Raw genomic sequence first — 22,687 nt, forward strand, 5'->3', positions numbered from 1 at the left:
ATATATACTTAGTTTATCCTTACCAAATTTCATTTAAAATTTAACAACTCTATACTGTAACCATTTACTAGTCTGCTATTTCAGGTGCGAGGGTTGTTCTTTCATTAATGATACATGAATCATGTCTCAACAAACTAAACCAACATTTCTGAATAAATTATTGCTGTGTGTAGAAATAATTGACAGGTATTTAAAATATTAAGTGACCACATTAAGACATGACTTCATTGTCCTAGATTTTCAAATGTGTGTTGGTCAGGCTGGTGCTACCTGAGTTCTGTAACTGACAGGAACAGAGATACAGAAGCACAAACTCTAACTCAACATCTAAAAATTGAATAGGTTAAGAATTTCAATAACATGATTTGACCCTCAAGGCCTGACCTTCAGTAACAAAGCTGTAGTCTTTGATATGAGCTGTTTGCTTCACCATCTTTTCTGGGGCGTGGCTTTGGGAATCCTGGTCTGGAGACGGGCACTGTGGGCTTGCAGGATCATGTTCTCTAGATGTAGGTACCTGCCCCTTTTCTAACAGTAGATGGACCACCTGAGAAAATGGAACAGTGCATCATGAACTGAAAAGAATGATGAACTAGATTACATTTTAGGACTCCGAGTAACAGGAGGTATAATACAGTAACCGACTGCTTGGTCCACCAGAATACAGGCAGAGGAACGACAGGGGGGCAGAAGAACAAAACTGAAGGGTGCAAAATAAAGCTTTTAATTAAAAAATAAAATAAAAATAGTAAGAGAAAAAAACTATTATCTAACATGTCAAAGACGTGTGTGTGTGTGTGTGTGTGTGTGTTATAGATAATTTGGGTTTTGGGGGGAAGGTTACCAGGCAATAATTATAAATATCATTATAAACAATTTGGTCAATTCCTGGTTGAAAAGGTATTTGAACACAACAAATCTAGCTTTCGGGCTGAAGAACGAGAGGAGTGAAAAATCATTAGAAATTCATACACGTTTATGAAACATTTACAGATGCAGTCTCCATGACTTCCCATCAGGTTGTCTGCTAAAGCAGGCTAAACACGACACAGAGGTGGGCCTCCTCCATGGAGACTCTCTCAGAACACATGCTTCCTGACTTGGATGCTGAGCGTCTGCAGAGCTCGCCTTGGCTTCCTGACTGACAGGTTCAACGACACTGACATCATCTCCACACTACTTTCTTCTACACAATCACGGCAGGTTGATCTCATGACCCCTTACCTGCCCTGTGTTTCTTAATGTTTCCACGGCTTGCTTGTGGGTGGCTCCTTCCAGACTGACTCCATTAACAGCAAGCACACGATCACCTGCAAGTTAGTGAGTTGTTTTGGAAGATGTGAATTAGAAAATAAACATTCTAAAGGTTTTTTTTTTAAATACCTAGGGGCTTACTTCACGTTGATTTGAATGAGACATGGATGGAGAACTGAATACTGTCCAAGTGAACCCAATAGTCCCAAAAGAATGTGGAAAAGAAACACTGTTAACCTCAGTGGATGTGGCAGTGAGGCCCTGCCCTCCTCAGGCTGGCCACAATGTATGAGCCCCACCTCACCTTCCCAAGAACAGGTCAGCAGGTGCACCACTCATCTGGTTAGAATAATGTGAATGTATAGCAACAGACTTAACCCACAGCTCACAGACGCTGAGCGGACACTGGCAGCACGTTTCTAGCGAGCTCTTCATGACTTTCAGTCAGGGACTCCCCACTTTTACTGTCTCTCCTCTGTCCAGCACTATGCTGCTGAGCACAGTAAGAAACCATGGAAACCCTTAAGAAGCCACGGAAACCCTTAGCCATTTTCTGCTAAGGGATAAACGGAAAGGTGGGATTTTGCTGTGGCATCGAATAGTACTTTTTTTTTAATAGTTATTTTTTTATTTAATAGTTATTTTGCTTTATTCAAGAGTACTTTGCCTGCAAAGTACGTCTGTGCACGACATGCATACCAGCTGCCTGAGAAAGCACTGAGCCTCTAGGTGGGTGCTGGAAATCAAACTTGGGTCCTTTGCAAGAAGAATTGCTCTGACCCACTGGGTCAACTCTTCAGGGCACAGATTTTTAAATATTGCTTTATAGCTGAGCACATTCCTGCATGACTTTTAAACTCTGTGACGTCTTCTCTCTTCTTGTTTTTTCTAGACAGGGTCTTTCTATACAGCCCTGGATAATCTTGAACCCATCTTGCAGAAGCCTGAAAACTCAAGAGATCTGCCTGCTTTAGCTTGCTAAGTACCAGGGTTAGAAGTGTGCACCACATGCATTTGTTCTTAATTTCTTATTTACTGTGGTATTTGTGCATGTGATTTCTGCATCCATACAGATACCATACCTTTGTGAATTCTGCCATCTGATTCTGCTGCTCCTTTGGGAATAATGGCTTTTACATAAATACCACCATGTCGGACGCTGGTATTCACACCTCCCTAAATAGAAAAGACAAAATGGCACGTATTGACATGAAAATATTTGCATGGTTTCAAAGGTGAGCATTAAAAGGGGTTCGAATTGCCAGACAAAGCTGACTCCACGTCAGCATGTTCAATTGTTTTAACACCCAGTAACACTGTTAGCTATATACCCAAATGGCAAAGGCAGTTTGCTCTTTTGTCTGTTTGTCTGTCTGTCTCTCTAACTCTCTGTGTCTGTCTGTCTGTCTGTCTCTCCTCTTTACTGAATCTGGAAAAGTGTCAATATGCTGCATCTTGACTAGTAAGGAAGGAATTGTTGCCCCTTTCTGTGTTCCGCATTATGAGCAAGCAGAAAGCAATGCCCATCTGTGCAAGACTGGTGTAAGGACATAACTACACTATTAGAAATTCCCACTATTAGATTGCATCTGTGAATCTGAGAACATATCCCTTGAGTTAAGGAAAAAGCAGCTTTCCTTTTATCTTAAAGGAGGCTGAGAATGGTTGGGTACACCTTTAATCCAAGCACTTGGGAGACAGAGGCAGGTGGATCTCTGTGAGTTCCAGGCCAGGCAGGGTTACATGGATAGATTCAGTCTCAAAAAAATACAACAAAAGAAAACAAAAACAAAACCTAAAAATAAAAAAAAAATAAAAAAAAGGCTTTGGCAGAAAAGATTGTGTGTCTGTGTGTGTGTGCATGCATGCATGCATCCGTATAGGTGTACATTATTCATACATGTGCATGTACATGTGTGCATTTGTGCAGGTGCACATCCATGGGTGTGCGTGTGCATGCATGCATTCATGCAGGTGTACATTCATAAGTGTGCATGTTAGTCTAAAGGTTGATGTTGGGAGTCTTCTTTAATTGCTTCTCTGATTTCTAAAGTAGGGTCTCTCTCTCTCTCTGAATACTTAGTCCACTGTCTGGTCTAGATTGATCAGCAAGCCCTGAAACCCTTCTATCTCCCCAGTGCAGGGTTGCACTGTGCACTGTGTATCCTGTTTTGGTTGTTTTTAATGTGGGTGTTGGGAACTGATCCCCCTGACCCATCTCCCACGCTGGCTCAACTACATCTTTAATGGCTTTTGCAATGACCAGTGATCTTAGACTGTGACAAATATAAAACTGCAGTTCCGGAATAACATACAAAATTCTAAAATAATGTCATCAAATAGTCTATGTATCTCTGATATCTTAAAGATATGTGGACAGTTTTGGAATGTGTACTTTTAAGGTTTTAAACGTGTTACAAGGGAATATGTATTTTGGAGAGAATTAGCACATAAATATCTACGTTCTTTAGTTATTCATGGGATAGCTTAAAGAGATGTCGTCTCACGATTTCACAAGTGCAGAAACCATTAGATATATACAAAAAAATAACCATACATTTCATATTCTGCACATGACATGCTTAAATTAAGCAAATATGAAATGTATGGAGAACAGGCAATTCCCACTATTTTTTTTTTAAACCACAGGGAAAAAAAAATGAGTTTTAAATGAGTTTTAAGATAGTTGATTTTCAGCTTTTGGAAGCATTTGACAAGTGTCCATCCAAGTCACCGTGACTCAGCTAACAGGTTGGGCTACAGCGGTCTGCTGGGGGGTGAAGAAGAGAAGGTGTGGAACCTTGTCAAACAGTACCGTGACACTTATCCCCAAGCTGCCATCAGTTTTAGCCAGCTCAACCTCAAACGTGTCTCCAGGCTTAGGAGGTGATGCAGAGGAGGTTGTTAAGTTCATGTTGTTGGATGTATTCAGTGAGGAGGAGGGTTCCTTGATGACGAAAAACAATCAGACAAACGAGGAGTTCTCATTAGAGCCCAAACCAACTCTTAGTAGAAACAAATGCTTTTTCGGAAAAAAAAAAATTTTTTTTTTTCTAAAGCAAGGTATTAAGGAATAGAGTATACCAAGACCATGAAGGCCAGGAGACTTTCCAGATACTGTCGGTTCAGGGCACACTGATTTTATTGTTTAGGAACCTGACACCCAGAAGGTGAGGCTGGACAAGGTGGAGGGAAACAGAACTTAGCCTCAGAAGAGCCTTTACCCATGCTTCCTGTTCCTGAGCTTGATGTATACCCACTTTCTTTAGGAGTCAGGATGTACCAAGGAAGCAGACTAATCGGTGTCTAAGCCAGCCAGCCTCAGGCTCACTCTGTTCATGCATGCAAATGCAGTCTAAACATCAGCTAAGCACTCTTCCTGAAGGCAGGGGGCTTCTGTGAGGAGCGCTGCTGCATCCTCCGAGAAGGAAAGCTATCTATGAGCTTCCCTCTAAAACTGCTTCTCAATGTTAGCTTACAATCCTATCATGTCAAGAATGAGGCTGCTGCTGTCTCCCACACAGAACGTCAGAAGAACATAGGTGGTCCATGGCAAATCCAACTGCCCATACTATGAACTATTCTCAAGCAGCTTTTCAGATATCAAAGTTCTCTACTGATATGTGTTTAAATATGTATGAGATGAAAAATCTGAGCAAATCCACTTCAGGGTTAGTACTCAAAGCCGCTGAGTGCCAGTCAGCATCAAATGCAGCAGTTAGGGGAGGAAGATGCAAGCTGCTCTTCCTTTCCAGAACCAGGTGAACATCCTAGTAGGTCACACCACTCTCTAAAGGATGTACCATTTTTCTGCTCTGTTAAATGAAAACATAGTGCCCCTCCCCAAAGGATTAAAAAATTAAACCATGCCTGTTTTGGCGTTTGATGGTCTTGACTGCTGGTGTAAGTGGAATCGTCTATGTCGGAATCAGCACAGTCAGGGTGCTCTATCACATCAGAGATGCCTGGCCGCCTGGCCTTGCTTCGGTTACTGTTGGAGAAGGTCTTCTCGGTGACCTTGGATGTCACAGATGGTGACGGGCTGCCATGCTGTGGTTCCTGCCAGCCTCGGTCTCCTAAGTGACTGGCAAAGAAGCCATTGACTTGGCTCTGGGACAAGCTGGCACTTTCAGTCCTGGAATCTTGGGAACTGAGGCTCCCTTCCCTCAGGCCCCCAGAGAGCCCAAAGGGACTCTCTGGGATGTGCCTCAGAGTGCCCCGTGGCCAGGACTGGTCCTCTGACAAGTCTGCAGCACTGTCTTGCATGTAGGATGGTTTCTTCGAGTAGCTTTTCATCCCATTGGCAAAATGAACAGGAGTAGAAGGCACTAGAGTTAAGATGCAAAGTGAGAATAGTAAGCCAATGATATACGTGCCTGTAAACACACACCCACACTCAGACATACACACAAGTCAGAGACACACGTGCCTGTAAACACACACCCACACCCAGACATACACACAGGTCAATGACACATGTGCTTGTAAAAACACTCTGACATGTACACAAAAGCACATAAATTCACACACACACATATGGATATATACATATAAATACATGGTGGGGGAGGGAGGGATGGATAGATAGGTTGATTTCCAGCATCACTAAAGTATGAAGAGGGCTACCCTGTCTACTTGGTTAGGCCACAAACTGACACACTTCCTACAAGGTAAATTGGTAGCACATGTCAGAACTTAAATGTGCATATTTCTCTTTTTAGTTTTAGATTTCTCACTTCTAGAAATATTTATATTTCTGATCTTATTACAAATAAGTACATTTGTTGAAGCACTATTTGTAACAGTTATCAATAACCATATATATTACTGTATACATAAATATATCTAATTTTTTTTTTGAGAGAGAGGGTTTTACTATGTCTAGCTGGCCTAGAACTTGCTATGTGTCCAGGCTGGTCCCATACTCAGAGATCTGCCTGTGTCTGCCTACTGCATGTTGAGATTAAAGGCCTGCTATACCATGTCCAGATAATTAAATAAGTTATTATTTTTCTCCTATAATGCCATGGTAAGAAGATAGATACATTTGTGAAGTTCAAATTGATAAATTTTCCGCAAGGCAAATTGCTAGCGCATGTCAGAACTTGAATGCACATATGTACATGCAAAAAACCAAAATGACAGACAAGCATAAAATTATGGTTTTAGTAATAATGCATGTTTGGGGTGTTTTCTACGTTTATTGTACATGTATAAGTAAGTCACCCAAATACCAACAACACAGAAGAAAACATACACCAGTTTTCTTAGGTGTTTTACATAAATCAAGTTCATTTTAATATGTCACTTTAAACAAATGGGCAGAGCGGAGCAGGGGAGGGGGAGCGGCTATAAAAATGTGCCTTGACGTGCATGTGCAGGGACGGCTGCAGCTCATGATGGAGGTGCTACGACCAGGAGGTTCCGCCCTCAAGAATGGCTTACAGCTGGCATGCGCAGGGCACAAGCTCTGCCATGGAATGCCTTAGCAAGATGTTCTCCTTCCCTTGACCTTCAGTTCCTGGTCTCCACAGCTGGAAGAAATAACTCTGTTCTCTACCCATCCTCAAACCTAGCATGGTAGTACATGCCTGTAATGCCAGAATTCGGAAGCCTAAGCAGGAGGATGGCTGTTTCAGACCAGCCTACATTATGGAGTGGAAACTTGGAGTTCTTTGCAAAGTTAGTTATGTCAAATGATGGTTTGCTGGGGCACACAGGTGAAAGAATGTCTTGCTAAAACAAACACATGAAAGAAGTTTTGCAGAAGCACACACAGGTGAAAGGATGTTTGGATATAGCAGACACGTGAAAGGACCTGTGATGAGGAAGTATAAGTAGGACCCCACAGACAGTGGGAGATGAGCACTGAACCTGCTTTGGTTTGTTTCGCCTTGTTATTCTTCTCTAATGACACACATGCATTGGTTCACCTTACATACAGCCTTGAGCTCAACTTGTGATAACTTTGCCATTGAGAGAAACTGGCCCAAGAACTTCTCCTGCGGTTCCTGCAGCAGCTTGCCGCTTGTGTGGCCTTGCCTCACACTGGTCGGCAAGCCTGGCGGTTTCTTCAAGGCTGAACTATAGTTGCTGGTTCGTGACTGGTGACTGCCTGCCTAGAGGACTGGTCTACAGCTGCTGAGTCTTATTTGGTGTTTTCTACAGGACTGAACTGCTGCCCAAGAAAATCAAGCTCACCCCGAAAGAGCTATTGCTGAACAGGTCCACTTCCCCCATATCCTAATAGCTTTTCTCTTCCACTACCTCTGCTGGGTGCTGGGCTAGAGGAGAGGTTGAACCCTTATTAAAAGTAGGTCGCAAAGAAATTTATGCCTACAATGTTACATTGCATAGAAAATTCTAGGCAAACATGGGCTATAAACTGAGACTGTCTTAAAAAACTATCCCCTACATAAATAACTGGTCAGGGGTATTACTGTACCACAGATTTAACTGGGTGGTGGTGGTGGGGGGGGGGGGCGGATGCTGTTCTAGCAGCACCAAATGGACCAAGGCAAACCCTTCTTCTTTAGTGGCGTAATTGAGAGGGAAGCCTCGAGTGCACACTGGTAAAACTTCTAGCTTGTTTGAGTTTTCTCTTTTTTAGAGTAACAAGATAGAATAGATATACATCATGATAAAATTAATGTAGCTTCCTGAAGAAAAAAATTTACTTAATCACATTTCAATTTTGGAAAACAAAACATCCTTCTCTGGTCAACATCTAAGGTGAATGAATTTACTCTGAATTCACCTATTTCCCTTTTTAAAGCAATAGAGAATAATGTGACTCTAAAAGAAAGTGATCTTGGGTAGCTTGAAACTCGGAAGCATGCTACAAATTCCCAACTGGTACAGCCGCCACGTAAAACGAGTCGGCTTGAGTGTGTGCTGGAGAGTGCAGTGTTTATAACCCTCACGTTTATGAAACATTTACAAACATGCAGGATATATACTCATACATATGCATATGCTCATGGTTAATAGTTACTGAATACAAGAGTAAACCACAGGCACATGGTGTAAAATTTAAGAAACTTTATGCCACGGCACAGCACAGGACGGTTTGGCTTTGCAACTTTTATCCCAGCATCTAAGTGATACCTAAAATTTACTATCTAAACTATTTTTCAAAGCATTTTTAGTTAATTTTTTTCCCAAGTTCACTGAGATAGGGTCTTGCAATGTAGCCCTGTAGGCTTGCCTGGTAATTGTTATGCAGCCTAAGATAGCCTCAAAACCTGTGGCGATATACTGGCTTCATTCTCTCTGATGGTGGGATGATAGTATGTATCCAACACCAGTTCCAATGTTAAATCCTTTAACACATTTCCAGTATCTCAAGGATTAAGGTCACTTACACAGTCCCTAGCACTGTGCTATCTTTGAAAACTACAATGAATAATGACAGTCAAAATGGACATTTTAAGTTCTTAATTTGCACTTGAAATGTGCTGCTCGTATAACCTAACTTCATCCTTTGCTCTCTGAGCACAGTCAGGTGTCATGTGCTCAGGGCATTCGGTCAGGGTGGTAAGTCTGGGAGGCGGAGACTACTGCGCACTGGTGCCTGGCTATCGGCACTGTTTACCATATGCAGGCTGTGTGGCTCCAGGGTGTGCTGTCCTCTCCAGTCCTCAAAGATTGTGCGTGAGGAAGGCAGGTAGGGTGGGGCAGGCAGGATGAAGTCTATTTTTTTTTTTAAGCAGCAAGAATATGATCTTCTTGCTTTTACTAAATTTTGTTTGGTTGGTTTTGTTTGTTTGTTTGTTTGTTTTGGTTTTTGAGACAGGGTTTCTCTGTGTAGCCCTGGCTGTCCTGGAACTCACTCTGTAGACCAGGCTGGCCTCGAACTCAGAAATCCGCCTGCCTCTCAATTTTTGGTTTATTATTTTTCTTCTCAGAAAAGTTGACATTTGGACAGGACATCACAGGTAAGTGTCACACGACCACATCAATAATGACAAAAGGTCTAATTCTCATGGGAGTAAGAAGAAAGGGAACATACCAAAATATCAGAATATAAGTGACCTCAATTTTACACGACTAAATGTGCAAATGGTGCACTGATACATGAATTACGACAACTAGATGGGCATGTGACAGACTTCTGGCCAGGAGATAAACAGCTTCAACCCAATTTCCTCGGCCAACGGATACATCGGCACTTATAATCGGGCCTGTACAGCATTACCTTTGGACGGCTTTTCTTTTGGCTGGGAGATGACAAGTGTCACATCTTCAGGTGCATTCTGCAGAATGTCCACTGCAGCATGGTGACTGACCCCTTCCAGACTCACACTGTTCACAGATATCAAACGGTCTCCTGGAAAATACACCATCCAGTGTACATCAAAAACGAAGCAGAGCTCTTATCAAACCTTAGAAATTTGATCCTTTCTCACTATTATTGTTGTTGTTGTTATTGCTTTGTCTAAATTTTGTCCTCTGTGCAAATTCATCCATTAGAAAGCACATGGGAAATTATGAAAATGTCAAGTACCAGGCTTTAAGCATCCATCCAGATCAGCAGGTCCTCCAGGTGTAACTGCACTGATAAACACTCCTAGATCCAGTCTTCCCATTTTTTCCCCACCGATAATTTGAAATCCTGAAAAAAAGCATGTTAAAAAATGATTTTAATGGTACTGATTCTTTTAAGGACTCATGATTTGTCTGTTTGAAACAAACATACTTAGATAAAATGACTAATATGGGAGGCGGGGCCACCTGCTTAGTCTACAGGAAGTATTCTTAGCATGATGACCAGGGGTAGAGAATGGCGGGCTGGAGTAGACAGTCAGCATCTTGGTGAGAGCTGATGCCCAGGAGACAGAGATAGGTAAGAGCAGAGGAGGGCAAGAAGCAGCACATCACAGAGGTGCATGTGTCTGCAAATGGTACAATGAAACCCATGGGTTTGTACACTAATCAGTAAGTAAATACACAACAGGAGGGGAATGTGATGGCCAGCAGCCCCGGTGTCTGAATGCCAGCTGACTTGAGTGAGTGCAGGTTGAGAAACGGCCAGTGGCCCCATGTCTGAGTGCCACCTCCCTCTCTCCTGTGAATCTCACGGTGACTCACCTAAGCCATGCTTCGGATCTTTCTTCAGGTTCACCAGAGTGATCTCCCTTTCTGGTGAAGAAACAATGCTCCATCTTTTGCGCAGTGTATCTATTAAGAGTTTGCAGGAAAAAAAAAAAAAAAAAAAAACATTTAGGCATTTACATTACTGGCTTGTTCTAATTTTAAAAGTAGCATAAATATTAATAGACCACAGGGCACTGACACTGTGAGCCATGCTAACAGTCGGCCGTCACGGCAGGGCACTGGACCTTCAGACGCAGGCTTTCTGATTTCATCTTTCTGTTGCATCACAGTAAATTGTTTCAATTTGACAATTATCACATTAAAACTTTCTCTCAGGGCCTGGGGGGAATAAAAAGCACGTGTTGCTCTTGCCGAGATCCTGCGTTCAGTTCCTAGCACCCATGCGGCAGCTGTTGGGGGTACTGCATGCAAGTGAAATACATGCAGGGAAAACACTCAGACTCATAAAAGAAAAAGAAAAGTTTCCCTCCAGTATGTCTGACATATTGCTTATAAATTAGTAAAATATTATTTGTAAGTTCCTGAATAAAATAGTAATAAGATAAACTGGATTTAGTTTTTAAAACCCTACGACTCGCGTGGACGGTATATAAAGTAACAACTTGTTTAGCATGTCTGTATTCCAAAGACTTCCAAGCACTGTCTACAGGTGAACATAAACAGTTTAACTTTTCCAGTCTCAGAGCTGGTATCCACCATCCAGAATCACGACTAAAAATATTTAATTGAGGGAAATTAACTCAATTCGTTAAATGAATTTCAACATCTGAACTACAATTTGCTTTTTCTAATTTCTCCTTGATTTTTTATCATTTCCAAAGATCTTAATTAAACCAGTAAACACTTAATTGCAACATTAATCAAGAAATTGCCATATTCAACAATTTGAGCACATAGACAAACAGACACACACACAGAGAGACACATGTAGGTATTTGCATACACAAATGAGTTGTTAACGCTGACTGGTCTGTATATGAAGGTGGTCATGGGGGTGAGTTTTAACACTCAGCTGTTTTTATAAATGGAAATTTCAAATTTAAGTCTATATTGTTCTTAAGCATATTGATGGTTTTTGAAAAACAAAAGAAAACCAAACAAATCCAAAACCAAAATCCAGACATTCTGGCTTCACTAAAGCACAAGCCAGAGCTTCCTTAACCCTCACACACATTCTTCTAATAACCAGGACCACTCTCAAGGCAGACCCTTATTTTGCTATATGTTTCAACATTTAAGACCATGCATGAATGTAAATTAGTATTAATATGCTAGTAATGGACTCACAGTATGTTTTGATGCCTCAGTAATAAAATGCACGTCTCAATGTCTAGAAATAAGCTCTTTTACCCTGAGGAAAGAATAACCCTTGCTTCCTTTCAGCAGTAAGTTTAGCTTTGTGTGGTAAGGGCCATCTTAATACAAATTAGATGCTCTCTGTAGCTCACATGCTCTTCTGGAACGAGAACTCGTTGGGATTCGGTAACTGTAGTAACAATGTGGTATGGCTAATGATGTTTTGGTGAAATGACACCATCTGTAACAGACAGTACTAAGAAAAGTGTGCCAGCTGTTTCATGAGCAGCTTCAACAGCGTTATCTACACATTCTCATGCTTCCTTCCTGAAATAGGGAATGAGTTTTAGTTTTCATCTGGAATAAACATAAAATAGTTCAGAAGATGACCCATAAAAAATAAAGCAAACAAAAGTAAGGCCACATTAATAACTGAAATTTTAAAAGTATTTAATTAAGATGGTTAGAAAAAAAAAACAACCAGATATAATCAAAGTGTACTGCAAAGCAATTAGCCTCTGACAAGGCCAAAAGCTCTCCTGGAGATGACATCTTCAAGGAATCAGGGTAGCATTTAGTAAGGAAATAGTGTTTCAACTACTTTTTAAGCAAGGCAAATGTTTATAGACCATGCCTGCGCCTCAGGCTTATGATGGGAAGATTGGGTAAGAAGATGAAGCTCAGGGGGGGGAGACCTAGTTCACTGTCTTGGGGCTAATGGGCCAGTGACACCATATTGGTATAAAACCAGGTTCTTTCATTGTTATGCTATTTTTTGTTGTTTTGAGCTAAGGTCTTACTATATAGCCCTAGTTGGGCTGCAACTCCCTAGACTAGGCAGGACTCAACTCAGAGATCTGCCTGCCTCTGCCTCCCACATCCTGGGATTCAAGGTGTACGCAACGACACCCAGCTTTTATACTGCTTAATCTGCTATCTGCTATGATAAAGAAATCTATTTTTAAATGTCTGTATCAGCGTATTATGTGTTAGTTAAGGCAGTCGGGACCACATACCATCCATTGGATGCACACAGTCCACAGCCTGGAAGGGTGTGGTGTGGATAACGGTTTATCCACATTGAGTGATATGGTCCTGTGTCTCCTCAGTTTACTTCTTATGCATCTAGTGAGTTTTTCAGTCTACTCAGTTTTTTATGCTCACTTTGGACTTTTATTTTAAATATAACCTTCAGCTTTGCAGATATTCTAACTGGACCTAACAGGAAAACTAGTTTTTGACATTACAATTGTCCTTGATGTCGGGCTGAACATGGTATATTGTAAGATTTTATTTATTCTTGAATACTGTATTACTTAGCATTGGCCATGATAATTACCATAGAATTAGATAAAGTTTATTTCAGGGTCTGAACTATGTTACTCTGGACCAATGTTATTTCTTTTCTTTATTGTTGTTGGGTTTTTAATTTTTCTTCCTTCTTCTTTTTTTTAAAACTTTTCCTGAGACTGGGTTTCTGTGTGGTTTGGTTGTCTTGGAACTTACTCTGTAGATCAGGGTGGCCTCAAACGCATAGAGAGCTGCCTGCCTCCACCTCCCAAATGCTAGGATGAAGGGTGTGCACCACCACCAGAGTAGAAATTTTAATTCTCTAAATAGAGTTTTAATCTCCTTTGGTTAGGCAGGTTCAGAAGGAATTGGAAAGAGAAAGACTGAGTGAGTCCCTCCATAGCCAGGAGACTGGCTGGTTAGACGCGCGTTCTAGAGATTTAAAGGGACAAAGTTCTTACAGTTCATGGATAGCTGGTAAAATTCACATTCTTGTCTATTAGAATTTAACTGAAAACGTGTGTGTGCTACCATCACAGAGCAATTACTAGTAACCCTTCCCAGAGCTCAGCCCATTTACTCAGAGCTCACAGTATTGTGCTGGAGCAGCGGAGCTTGGTCGTTCAGACTCTGTGTTCAGATCATGGCTCCACTGTCTTCCTGCTCCGCAGCCTTCTGTGGAGCTCACTCATCGTTGGTTTCTCATTTGTGAAAAGGACATAGCATCAGCGCCCAGCAGACAGGATACTGTGGGTCTACATGAGAGGTCAGCTGAAGTCTTAGGATAGTGGGAGGGCACAGTAAGCCCTCAGTGACTGTTAATGCATATTATGACTACTGTGGACATGCAGAAGTGAAATTACGAGAGCTGCACAGACGCCAAAACTCAGTCCAGCTAAGAAGCCTGGCCGTCAGCGTGTTGCACCCTGACCCTGGTCCACGCACATGCTTGTTTAGTTGGACTCTTAAGATAGATATGGCTTAAGCCTTTTTGAGGATTGGTAATGGGGAGGGAAAATACAAACAACGCTTGCCCCTTCTCCTTTCCCCATGAGTACTGAAAATAGCATCTATAGTCTCTGAAGCAAGTACCTCCAACACACACTTTATTCTCTTGAGTAACCGCCATGTTGATTTCTATGGGAGAGTGAAATGTGTGAGCACGCCGGGGCTACAAGTTTTAGCCACAAAAGCACAATTCCATATGGTCCAGCCTCACTTCACAGCACAATTCTATATGGTCCAACTTCATCTCACAGCACAATTCCATATGGTCCAGCCTCACTTCACAGCACAATTCTATATAGTTCAACTTCGCAATTTCCTTTTTTGCCTTTACTATCAGGAAAATTAGAACTAAATTTAGAGTCATTAAATTCAGCTATATCATTATTCATTATTTTGAATTACGTGCATGTGTGCCTATCTCTCTGTGGGTATTTGTATGAGAGTACAAGTGCCCAAGGAACCCAGAAAAGGGCATCAGACCCCCTGGAGTTGGAGATCCAGGCCTCTGTGGGCCACCGTGTGGGTACTGGAGACCAAATCCAGGTCCTCTGCAAGAGCTAGTGCTCTAACCACTGAGCTGTCTCTCCAGCCAATGACATCACCAACTTTCATTGCAAACCTTCATTCTCACTTTTCTCTCCAGCCAATGACATCACCAACTTTCATTGCAAACCTTCATTCTCACTTTTCATTAATTCAGCTTTCGGAATCTATGGGTAAGAATTGTAACAAAGTAATGTATAGATAGATGTTAATGGAACACTTTTCCCTAACCATAAAGCTGTTAGAAAGATCAAATAAGATGTAAAAATTCTTTAAATTATAAAAAATTTGAGTACAGACTGAAGTCACTGTCCACACATGGTCTCCTCCTCCAGCTTTGTTTCTTGGGGTCTAAGTTGAAAAGATTCATGTTTAAATTCTTCACTTCTTACACTCAGGATAAGACTCAAAACTGTTCCCAATGTGTCCCCTGACCTCACGCTGCACCATGAGCTGCACCAACACTCTTGCTATTGGTTCTGCTTATGTTTCTATGTCTCTAATCAAACTGTGCCCTTGATCTGAAATGCTCATCTCTGCTGCTGTGAGAAAACCCTCCTCTGTGAGGCCTCGGAATTTGAAAACAACAACAAATTAGCTCAAGCATCCCCTTCAAATTATCTCAAGCCTTTCTCTCCCCAGACTACCATTTTAGCCTTCTCAGCAATGTCCTTTCCTAACCTCTCACTCATTTCCTTTATCAGCAGTGGCGAAACCAGCAGCCAGCACACTGCTGTGGTGACAGTGACAGGGATGGGGAAGAACACCACACCCCCTTTTTAGGCCTTGTGACACAGGCCTAAATCCTTGGTGTGGGACAGTCCCCACACTTAAGTTCAGATCATTACATACGGAACAAAAATAGAGAGAGGGTATGATGGAAATTAGGGAGAACAGCTTGTACACCTACCATTGTCTTTAAAGGGGACTTGGGATGAAGATTTTCCAGAACTAGGCAAACTCATTCCTGTGGTATAAATTAAATTATTAGACATTTTATAAAATGGCCAGAAACTACAGAAGTCATTTTTTTTTTTCTGAAAAAGAATTCACAAAAAAATCAACAAACATTAAGGTAGTACTGTTTTCCTTGATCTGCACTGAGAAAAATGTCTTATCTCCAGGGGCATACTTACTATTTTCAAATAGTAATTAAGAGTATTTACTTGTTTGGGTGTATAAATTTAAACTCGAATGTGCTGTTTCTGACAATGACAGATACATCAAATGTGAAACATTTATAATGAGATGAGTTTCAAAAACACTTGTCCAAATGTTAAAAGAAAATGTAATAATGAGAATGGATAAAATGAAAAATTAATTCGGAAAATTAAGTAGGTCTTACAGGTTCACTTCATCTCTGAGTTTCTACTCTATCTTTTCTTGTTTGAGACGGGGTCTCTTATAGCCTAGGCTAGCCTCAAACCCACTACATAGGTTGAGGCTAGCCTTAAACTCTTGACCCTCTGCCTCTACCTCACTGGTGCTGGGACTGTATGTCATGTACTCCCACAGCAGGCTACCCAGGCTTTAAGGACACCCATAACTCTCTTGATGTACCACAGACCTTGCATGCAGACCGAAGCCTCCTGATGAAGCAGGCTTACAGTTCATGAAACCTCATTATATGGACGCATAATGTGAAAACCATTTCCTGAAATGCTGCGGGTCTCTCTTACTCTAATTTTCAACATTAGGTTACCCTATGGGATGAAATCACGCCTTGTAACTGCTTCAGTCTTTTCCGTTGATTCTATTTCAATTGATGATATTATAATCTCTGGAACACGTAAATGCCTCCATTCACAACATCATGCAGCATGCTACAAATACCTATTAACTACCGTGGAAACTTCTCCTGTGACTTCCTTTATTTTGTGTGTCTCCAATCCAACTACAAAATGAAAAGTAAGTTTTAACTTCAGATAATTAGGGCTCAACTTTGTATCTAAGGAGAAAAATGAGTAGACTCTGATGACACGTTAGGAGGGGTCCTAGTTCTCTCTGCCCCGTCAGCTGCTTACACTCTGAGCAGTAGTTTAGCGTTCTGTCCTCGAATATCTATGCTTCTTGACAGGACTTCAGTGGGATTTCCTTTTTAAGATGCATGAGGCAAAGAACTGTACACTTTTATAGAAACAGCCTCTACCCCTTCAACGGGGACAGGGTCTTGCTATCTTGGTCTTGAACTCACAATCTTCTGATTTCAATCTCCTATGTTGTAGTTACATAAATACACTGCACTCAGAGTCACACAATTTCAAAATCAAAGATAATTAACAGGCCCCAAGTAACAAGTAGGTAAAATCTGAATAAAAGTTAAGCCAATTAAAAATTGCCAACTATCAACCATAGAGGTTTGCATCAAGTTATCTAAGGTTTTGGAGGCCATTAACCTGCTACTAAACTAAAAGAAACCTAATTTATTCTTCAAGAAGCAAGCACAGCACTATCAGAGCCCACTCCCAGAGGCTCGGGGGAAGCAGCCAAGGGATGGCAGTGCTGTGTGCGAGGCCCAGGCGCTCTCTAGGATGCTCGTGGCCTCCCCATCCAAGAGCAAGCTAAGGAGTACTGACATGAAGCAGTCCCGAATTCACTCAGGTTTTTACTTGAAGTATTTTAGGCATTCACAGTCTGAGCGAGTAGAAGACGCAATCCACAGCAACAGATTGGCAGTTAGCACGGCTCTGCTCGCTTCACTAGTGCGTGAGCTGCGGGAGAAAAGAGGAAAGCTTGGTAGTGCTGACCTACAACATATGCTTGGCCAGGGTCTTCAATGGATGAGTCTGATTCATGGCTCCTCCTTTCGGGGCTTCTATTTAAACTGGCAACAGACTTTGAACTATAGAGGGAAGAGGAAGGCAGGAGGGGGAGCGTCAATGCAAAAAGAATACCGTGAAAGTAATAAAACGTCTAAACGAAAACAAATGCATGACAGGAGGGATTTCAAAGATCTACTGTGGGTTAGTCAATCGTGCTCTTACTTATTAAGCTTTGGGAGTCCTGCCAGTGACTCTGTGTCAGATCTTGCCATCGGGTACAATGGTTTTCCCACCAGCTCCGCAAAGGCTTGTGGGACGGACTCCATGTTAATGACCTGTTTCCGGTGAGGACAGAGAGAGGCCTGACTGAGATCGTGATATGATTTGCTCATCCCTCTAGGCTTTTCCTCCCAGGAAGCTTTGTCATTCTTCTCTTTTGAACTGTTTTGCAGTGGCTGGTAAAGCGACCACTCTGAGCAGGACAGCCTCTTCAGAATCTCAGCTTGAACTGACAGGGGTCGGACGGCAAGTTTGTTGAAGGTGCTGCTGGCCAGACTGCCCGTGCTGATTGCGCGGCCCATATTAAATCCTCTAACAGACTCTGCTTGCAGGTTCAGGCTCCTAAACGAAGCTCTCTCTACAAGGAAATAGGATTGCTTTACATGACGGAAACACCTTTATGAGAAGAGCTATTTTAATAGGTGAGATACAGCATGCAGGTTTTAAGCGTTAGCTGGTAGCTGCAGAGTTGGCAGCTGAGGGTTTTGGAAAGAGTTACAAGGTCCTGCTTTCCACTCATCTCTCCAGCCTCTGAGCTTTCACCAGCCCAAGCCTAAGCACTTCCTATTTCACCTATGAACTTTCTTCCATCCTGAGATGTCTGTGACTTAGGCCAGCATGCCCCAAATGCCTTATGGCTTTCCACGGGAACAGGAGACATTTAACACTCATAGTGTTTCTGCTAAAATACCAGCAAACTAAGAATGGGGAGAAGCAGGAGAAAACCAGATGGGTTGCCATGTCTGGAAAAGCAGCTCTGCGAAGGAAAGCTTTGCCCAGAGAAGAAGTCCTTCATCACTGTTATATTTTTAAAAGCTTACTACGGACTTAGAAGATGATGTAGCCCTCTGTGAATACACCACAACTGTACAACATACAACCTGAATCTCAGCAATGCTGGGATGAGCCTTCAGGATGAATTCTCTCATTATTAAACCACTATGCCAACCCCACCTTCCTGCCTCCGCCACCTTCCAAATGGACCGAGGTGGTCAAAGAGCTCCAGTCTTCCCTTGTCATATCTATAAACACGGAATTGTCTGTATTTAAATTTTGTTTACTAATCAATGAAGACCAAAAGCCTACTTTTTGGAGTTAAGTTTAGAAAACGTTTAGGTCAAGCCCTTGGTTCTTCTCCATCATTAAGCTCTTAACAAAACCAGTGTATCCCACGCAGATGACTACGCAACAGAGCTCTGGGTGACTTTGCTCTCTGTGAGTTAGGCTAACCAGTAGTGAGGTGTCATAGCATGTCAGACAGGTGGCTTATCTTCCACTGCATATAAGATTAATAGTATTTAATTTTAGGTAGACAACGGGTAGAAAGGCATTGCGATTTTAATGTTTCTGCATCAAAATGAGCCTTGAGTTAGCATGCTCCATTATCACCAGGGGCAGTGGTCCTTGTCGGTGAACAAAGCACAATTCAAGATCTTCATTCATACCACATAATTCCCAATCACCTTAAATTAGTATGTGGGGGGTTTTTTTAGCGCAGTTAAGATGGTTTGTATTCTCTTTTACTATGAGGAGACTCTTAGACGGCAGGAATAACGGTGAACAGTTCAGTCAGGGTTTGTCTCCTGAGCATGGCAAGGATGGTCTCTTTCAAATGCTCACAGCAACCTGCCTCAGCCACAGGATATGAATGTAACCATTGCTGATCTCATCCGTCCCACTGCCTTCTACTGGAACATACGTCAGCGTGGACCAACAGCTCAGGACAGTAGGAGCGGAGTCTAAGACCAGTGCTGTGCTTCAGACTGAAGCTTGCAGTCTTGCTAGCTGCACATAAAGCCTGCAACTTGTACCTTCTAAACCGATCCTGCCTCTGCTCAGTCCCTCAGCAATCCGTACTTCCTTCGTGTTGTTGACGTTCCCGTAGGCTTTTCTGAGAGCAGACTAAATTCATTGGCATTCCTCAGTACTTAGTACATTGTTATTCCTTAGCTACCCAAACTGGACTCTGTCATCTAATTAGGGGAGGCAGTTTCTACTCAGAACCCATTTCTTTATAAATAAAACTGGGACGTAATGGCTCTAGGGTTTTAAAAGAATTAACATTCTCCAATATTAATAGATGACACACAGGTGTTAGTCCACCAACCTCCTGTGGGTTATGCTAGTAATTTTCACTGGTTTCATTCAGGTAGGTGAGTACATGGCTCCTTCAAATACAACTCAAAGTGGGGGCATAATGCCTTTGGAGGTTTGGTTTTTTTTTTTTTGTTTTTTTTGTTTTTTTTTAGTAAAATATGGGAAAGTATAAAAACAATGCCATCCTGAAATGTTTTTTCCATGAGTTCAGGGATACCTAGCTATCTGAAACCTGAACTGAGTTTGTGAAATGTAAAGAGTGCTCTCTTTTGTGGAGAAGAAAAATGAGACTCTCAAAATTCATTTTCTTTCCTAAGGCCATTCGTACACAACCATGCTCCTACTGCATGGCATGTGGTGTATAGCACAGAAGCATACAGCAGTGCCAGTGTAGCCCCTACTGCTGCTGCTGCCACCACAATTACTACGGGCACTCATGGCGCCGTATTGTCGATTAGTAGTAGAGGAACTGATAAAACACTGGTGAGGATTTGAACCCAGGACCTTACATATGGGACAAGTATATTGCCATTCAATGTATGGCCAAGACTGGTCTGCTGGATACACTTGAAGTGCTCTACAGGTGTGAATGTTACTTTGTAACAACCCTTTGATACACAGATTATCACTGTAACAGTAATTTAGGGACTAAAGACACAAAACTTCTGTAGCATAACTGAGGCTTCTTAGTCTCTAACAGTCTGGTGTAAACATCAGAAATTTTACTTCAGATGATAATCATGCATGACTATAGTCAAGCATTCTACTAATGTGAAATCTAAACTCCACAATCCTGTAAAAGCTGAAACTTTGCGTGTTGAACATACACTTCAAATGGAAGCTCAGTGCTTGACTTCCTTTGACAGGTCTTAGAACACATAAAGTAGCAAATAAAATTACCTGCAGGCTCACGTGTGTAATGTGAGAACGGCCAGAGACAGATTCTCTCTATTGTGAGGTCCCATCTTTCACATACACCTCCTTATGTGCCTGCAGATATTCTAAACTCTTGAAAACTTAAAAACCTGAAACACTGGGCTGGAGAGATGGCTCAGTGGTTAAGAGCATTGACCGCTCTTCCAGAGGTCCTGAGTTCAATTCCCGGCAACCACATGATGACTCACAGCCATCTACAATGAGGTCTGAAGCCCTCTTCTGGTGTGTCTGAAGAGAGCATTGGTGTACTTATATACATAAAATAAATAAATAAATCATTTTTAAAAATCTGAAACATTTTTGGTGCCCCCAAAAAATTTGGATCGGGGACACCCAAGCTATACTTTCTGTAAAATGCTGAACAAGATTCAACTTGAGACTTCTCTCTTCTGATTCCCCCACTCTATCATATTTAAAAGGTATGCTCTCTCACAGTTCAGCTCCGGTTTGTATTGAGCATTGATCCAAGCAGGAATGCGGATAGCTTTAATAGGTTTGGTACCTTATTGTACTTTAAAAATATATAGAAGCACGTACAATTTTGAGTAGAGTAAGGTAGGAAAATAAAAGGTAGTATGAGACAATTGGGTTAAAATGCAGATCCTGGGGACCCAACTTCTAAAGGCTGTGATTTCCCATATGTCCCTAGAATCTGTCCCTTAGGGGAACACATGGTCTCCACTTTGTTCCTGAGAGGTGAGAAACAAGTACTTACAATTGTCTTCCCCCTGGCCATGTGATAGGAAGAAGCTTTTCTGTAAGACTTCAGCATGAAAAAGTTCCAGAAAAGAATTCAGAAACATGGGTCACCCGTGTATGTTATTAAACCTGAACTCACAGACTTCAGAGTGATCCACTTAAGTCTGTAAGGATTTACTAGAAAGAAGAAATTTCAAATCACTTCAATCTCAACATGTGGTTGTGCATGATCAGCTTTAAATCTCAGCTTCCTCTGAGAGATTCCTGTCTAGAGCGGGGTTATTTTTACAGCTGAAAACCCACTGTCCTGATTGCCATGGTTACTTACCACAGCCTCCAGACAGGGATGGTTCACTGCTGGGGTACCAACTTGCCCTGCCTGTACCCTGTCTGCCATGTTCCTTCCCACACTGACCTCCAAACTATTTAACATCTGTCCTTTGTATCCAAGTCAACTGTCACCTCTCAGAGCTTGGACCTTCCTCTTAGGAGTCATGTGGATCCTAGTATCATCTGTTAAGATGGCTCTGAAGTTAAGAGCACTAGCTGCCCTTGCATAGGACCCAGGTTCGATTCCCAGCACACAAGATGGTTCACAACCATCTCTAACTACAGTTCCAGAGGACCAGATTCTCTCTTCTGGCTTCTGTGGCCCCTGCACACATGTGGTATATAGTATACAGTCAGGCAAAACACTCATGTGTATGAAATGGGATAATTTAAAAACTCTCTGAATATTACCATTTCAACACTTTTGAAGAGTCCATGCTTCTCTGCAGTACTGTTTTCCAAGCAAACAGGACAACTTTATAAACTTAAGTTAGACAAAGGGATGCCCTGTGAGTTTTCATTTTCAACACTTTCTGAGTTTCTTTTTAAAGTATGTGGTAGAAATCATGCATACATCCTGGCACGGCACCTTGAAGCAGGCCACGCCCCCTTACCTATGTCTTGGGCATCCTGGTTGCTCTGCCGCGCCCTCATCTGTAGCTGGAACTTATGCTGGGAGGAGCACAGTTGTAGCAGGTACTGGCATGCCTTGCTGCTGTCCGTCTGGAACGCATGCTTGATTCCGTCTGATGTGTTCTGTAACGTGATTTTCTTCTTCTGTAATGGTAACCAGAGGTATTTGTAATTAGGAAGTTTTCCTATGACTTTCTATATGACCAAATATTTTAACCTATAATTAATACATAGAGATATTTATATTTCCACTTATTAGGAAAAGTGTCTTTTAACTGATGTATATATGTAAATATATATATATATATGTATATATGTAAATGTAGGAACTATAATTCTATAGCTTAACAAAGTTGACACATAAATTAGTATTAACTGCCACTTTCAGCAATTGTAGCTTCAATCACACTATACTCTATTCATCATCAAGGGAAACTTTAAAA

At 41.8% G+C, this 22,687-nt stretch overlaps 1 protein-coding gene across 1 annotated transcript in view; it reads right to left on the bottom strand.

The window, feature by feature from the left end:
- Positions 1-22,687, bottom strand: part of Ptpn13 (protein tyrosine phosphatase non-receptor type 13) — a 167,167-nt gene that overhangs the window by 40,089 nt on the left and 104,391 nt on the right. The window contains 12 exon segments of the mRNA XM_076926338.1: positions 385-547; positions 1,225-1,310; positions 2,337-2,430; positions 4,070-4,201; positions 5,125-5,582; positions 9,452-9,583; positions 9,761-9,868; positions 10,345-10,434; positions 15,419-15,475; positions 17,256-17,350; positions 17,493-17,907; positions 22,226-22,388. Coding sequence (XP_076782453.1) covers positions 385-547; positions 1,225-1,310; positions 2,337-2,430; positions 4,070-4,201; positions 5,125-5,582; positions 9,452-9,583; positions 9,761-9,868; positions 10,345-10,434; positions 15,419-15,475; positions 17,256-17,350; positions 17,493-17,907; positions 22,226-22,388 — 1,993 coding nt within the window.

Source organism: Arvicanthis niloticus, chromosome 27, assembly GCF_011762505.2.
Source record: "Arvicanthis niloticus isolate mArvNil1 chromosome 27, mArvNil1.pat.X, whole genome shotgun sequence".
NCBI classification, from domain to species: domain Eukaryota; kingdom Metazoa; phylum Chordata; class Mammalia; order Rodentia; family Muridae; genus Arvicanthis; species Arvicanthis niloticus.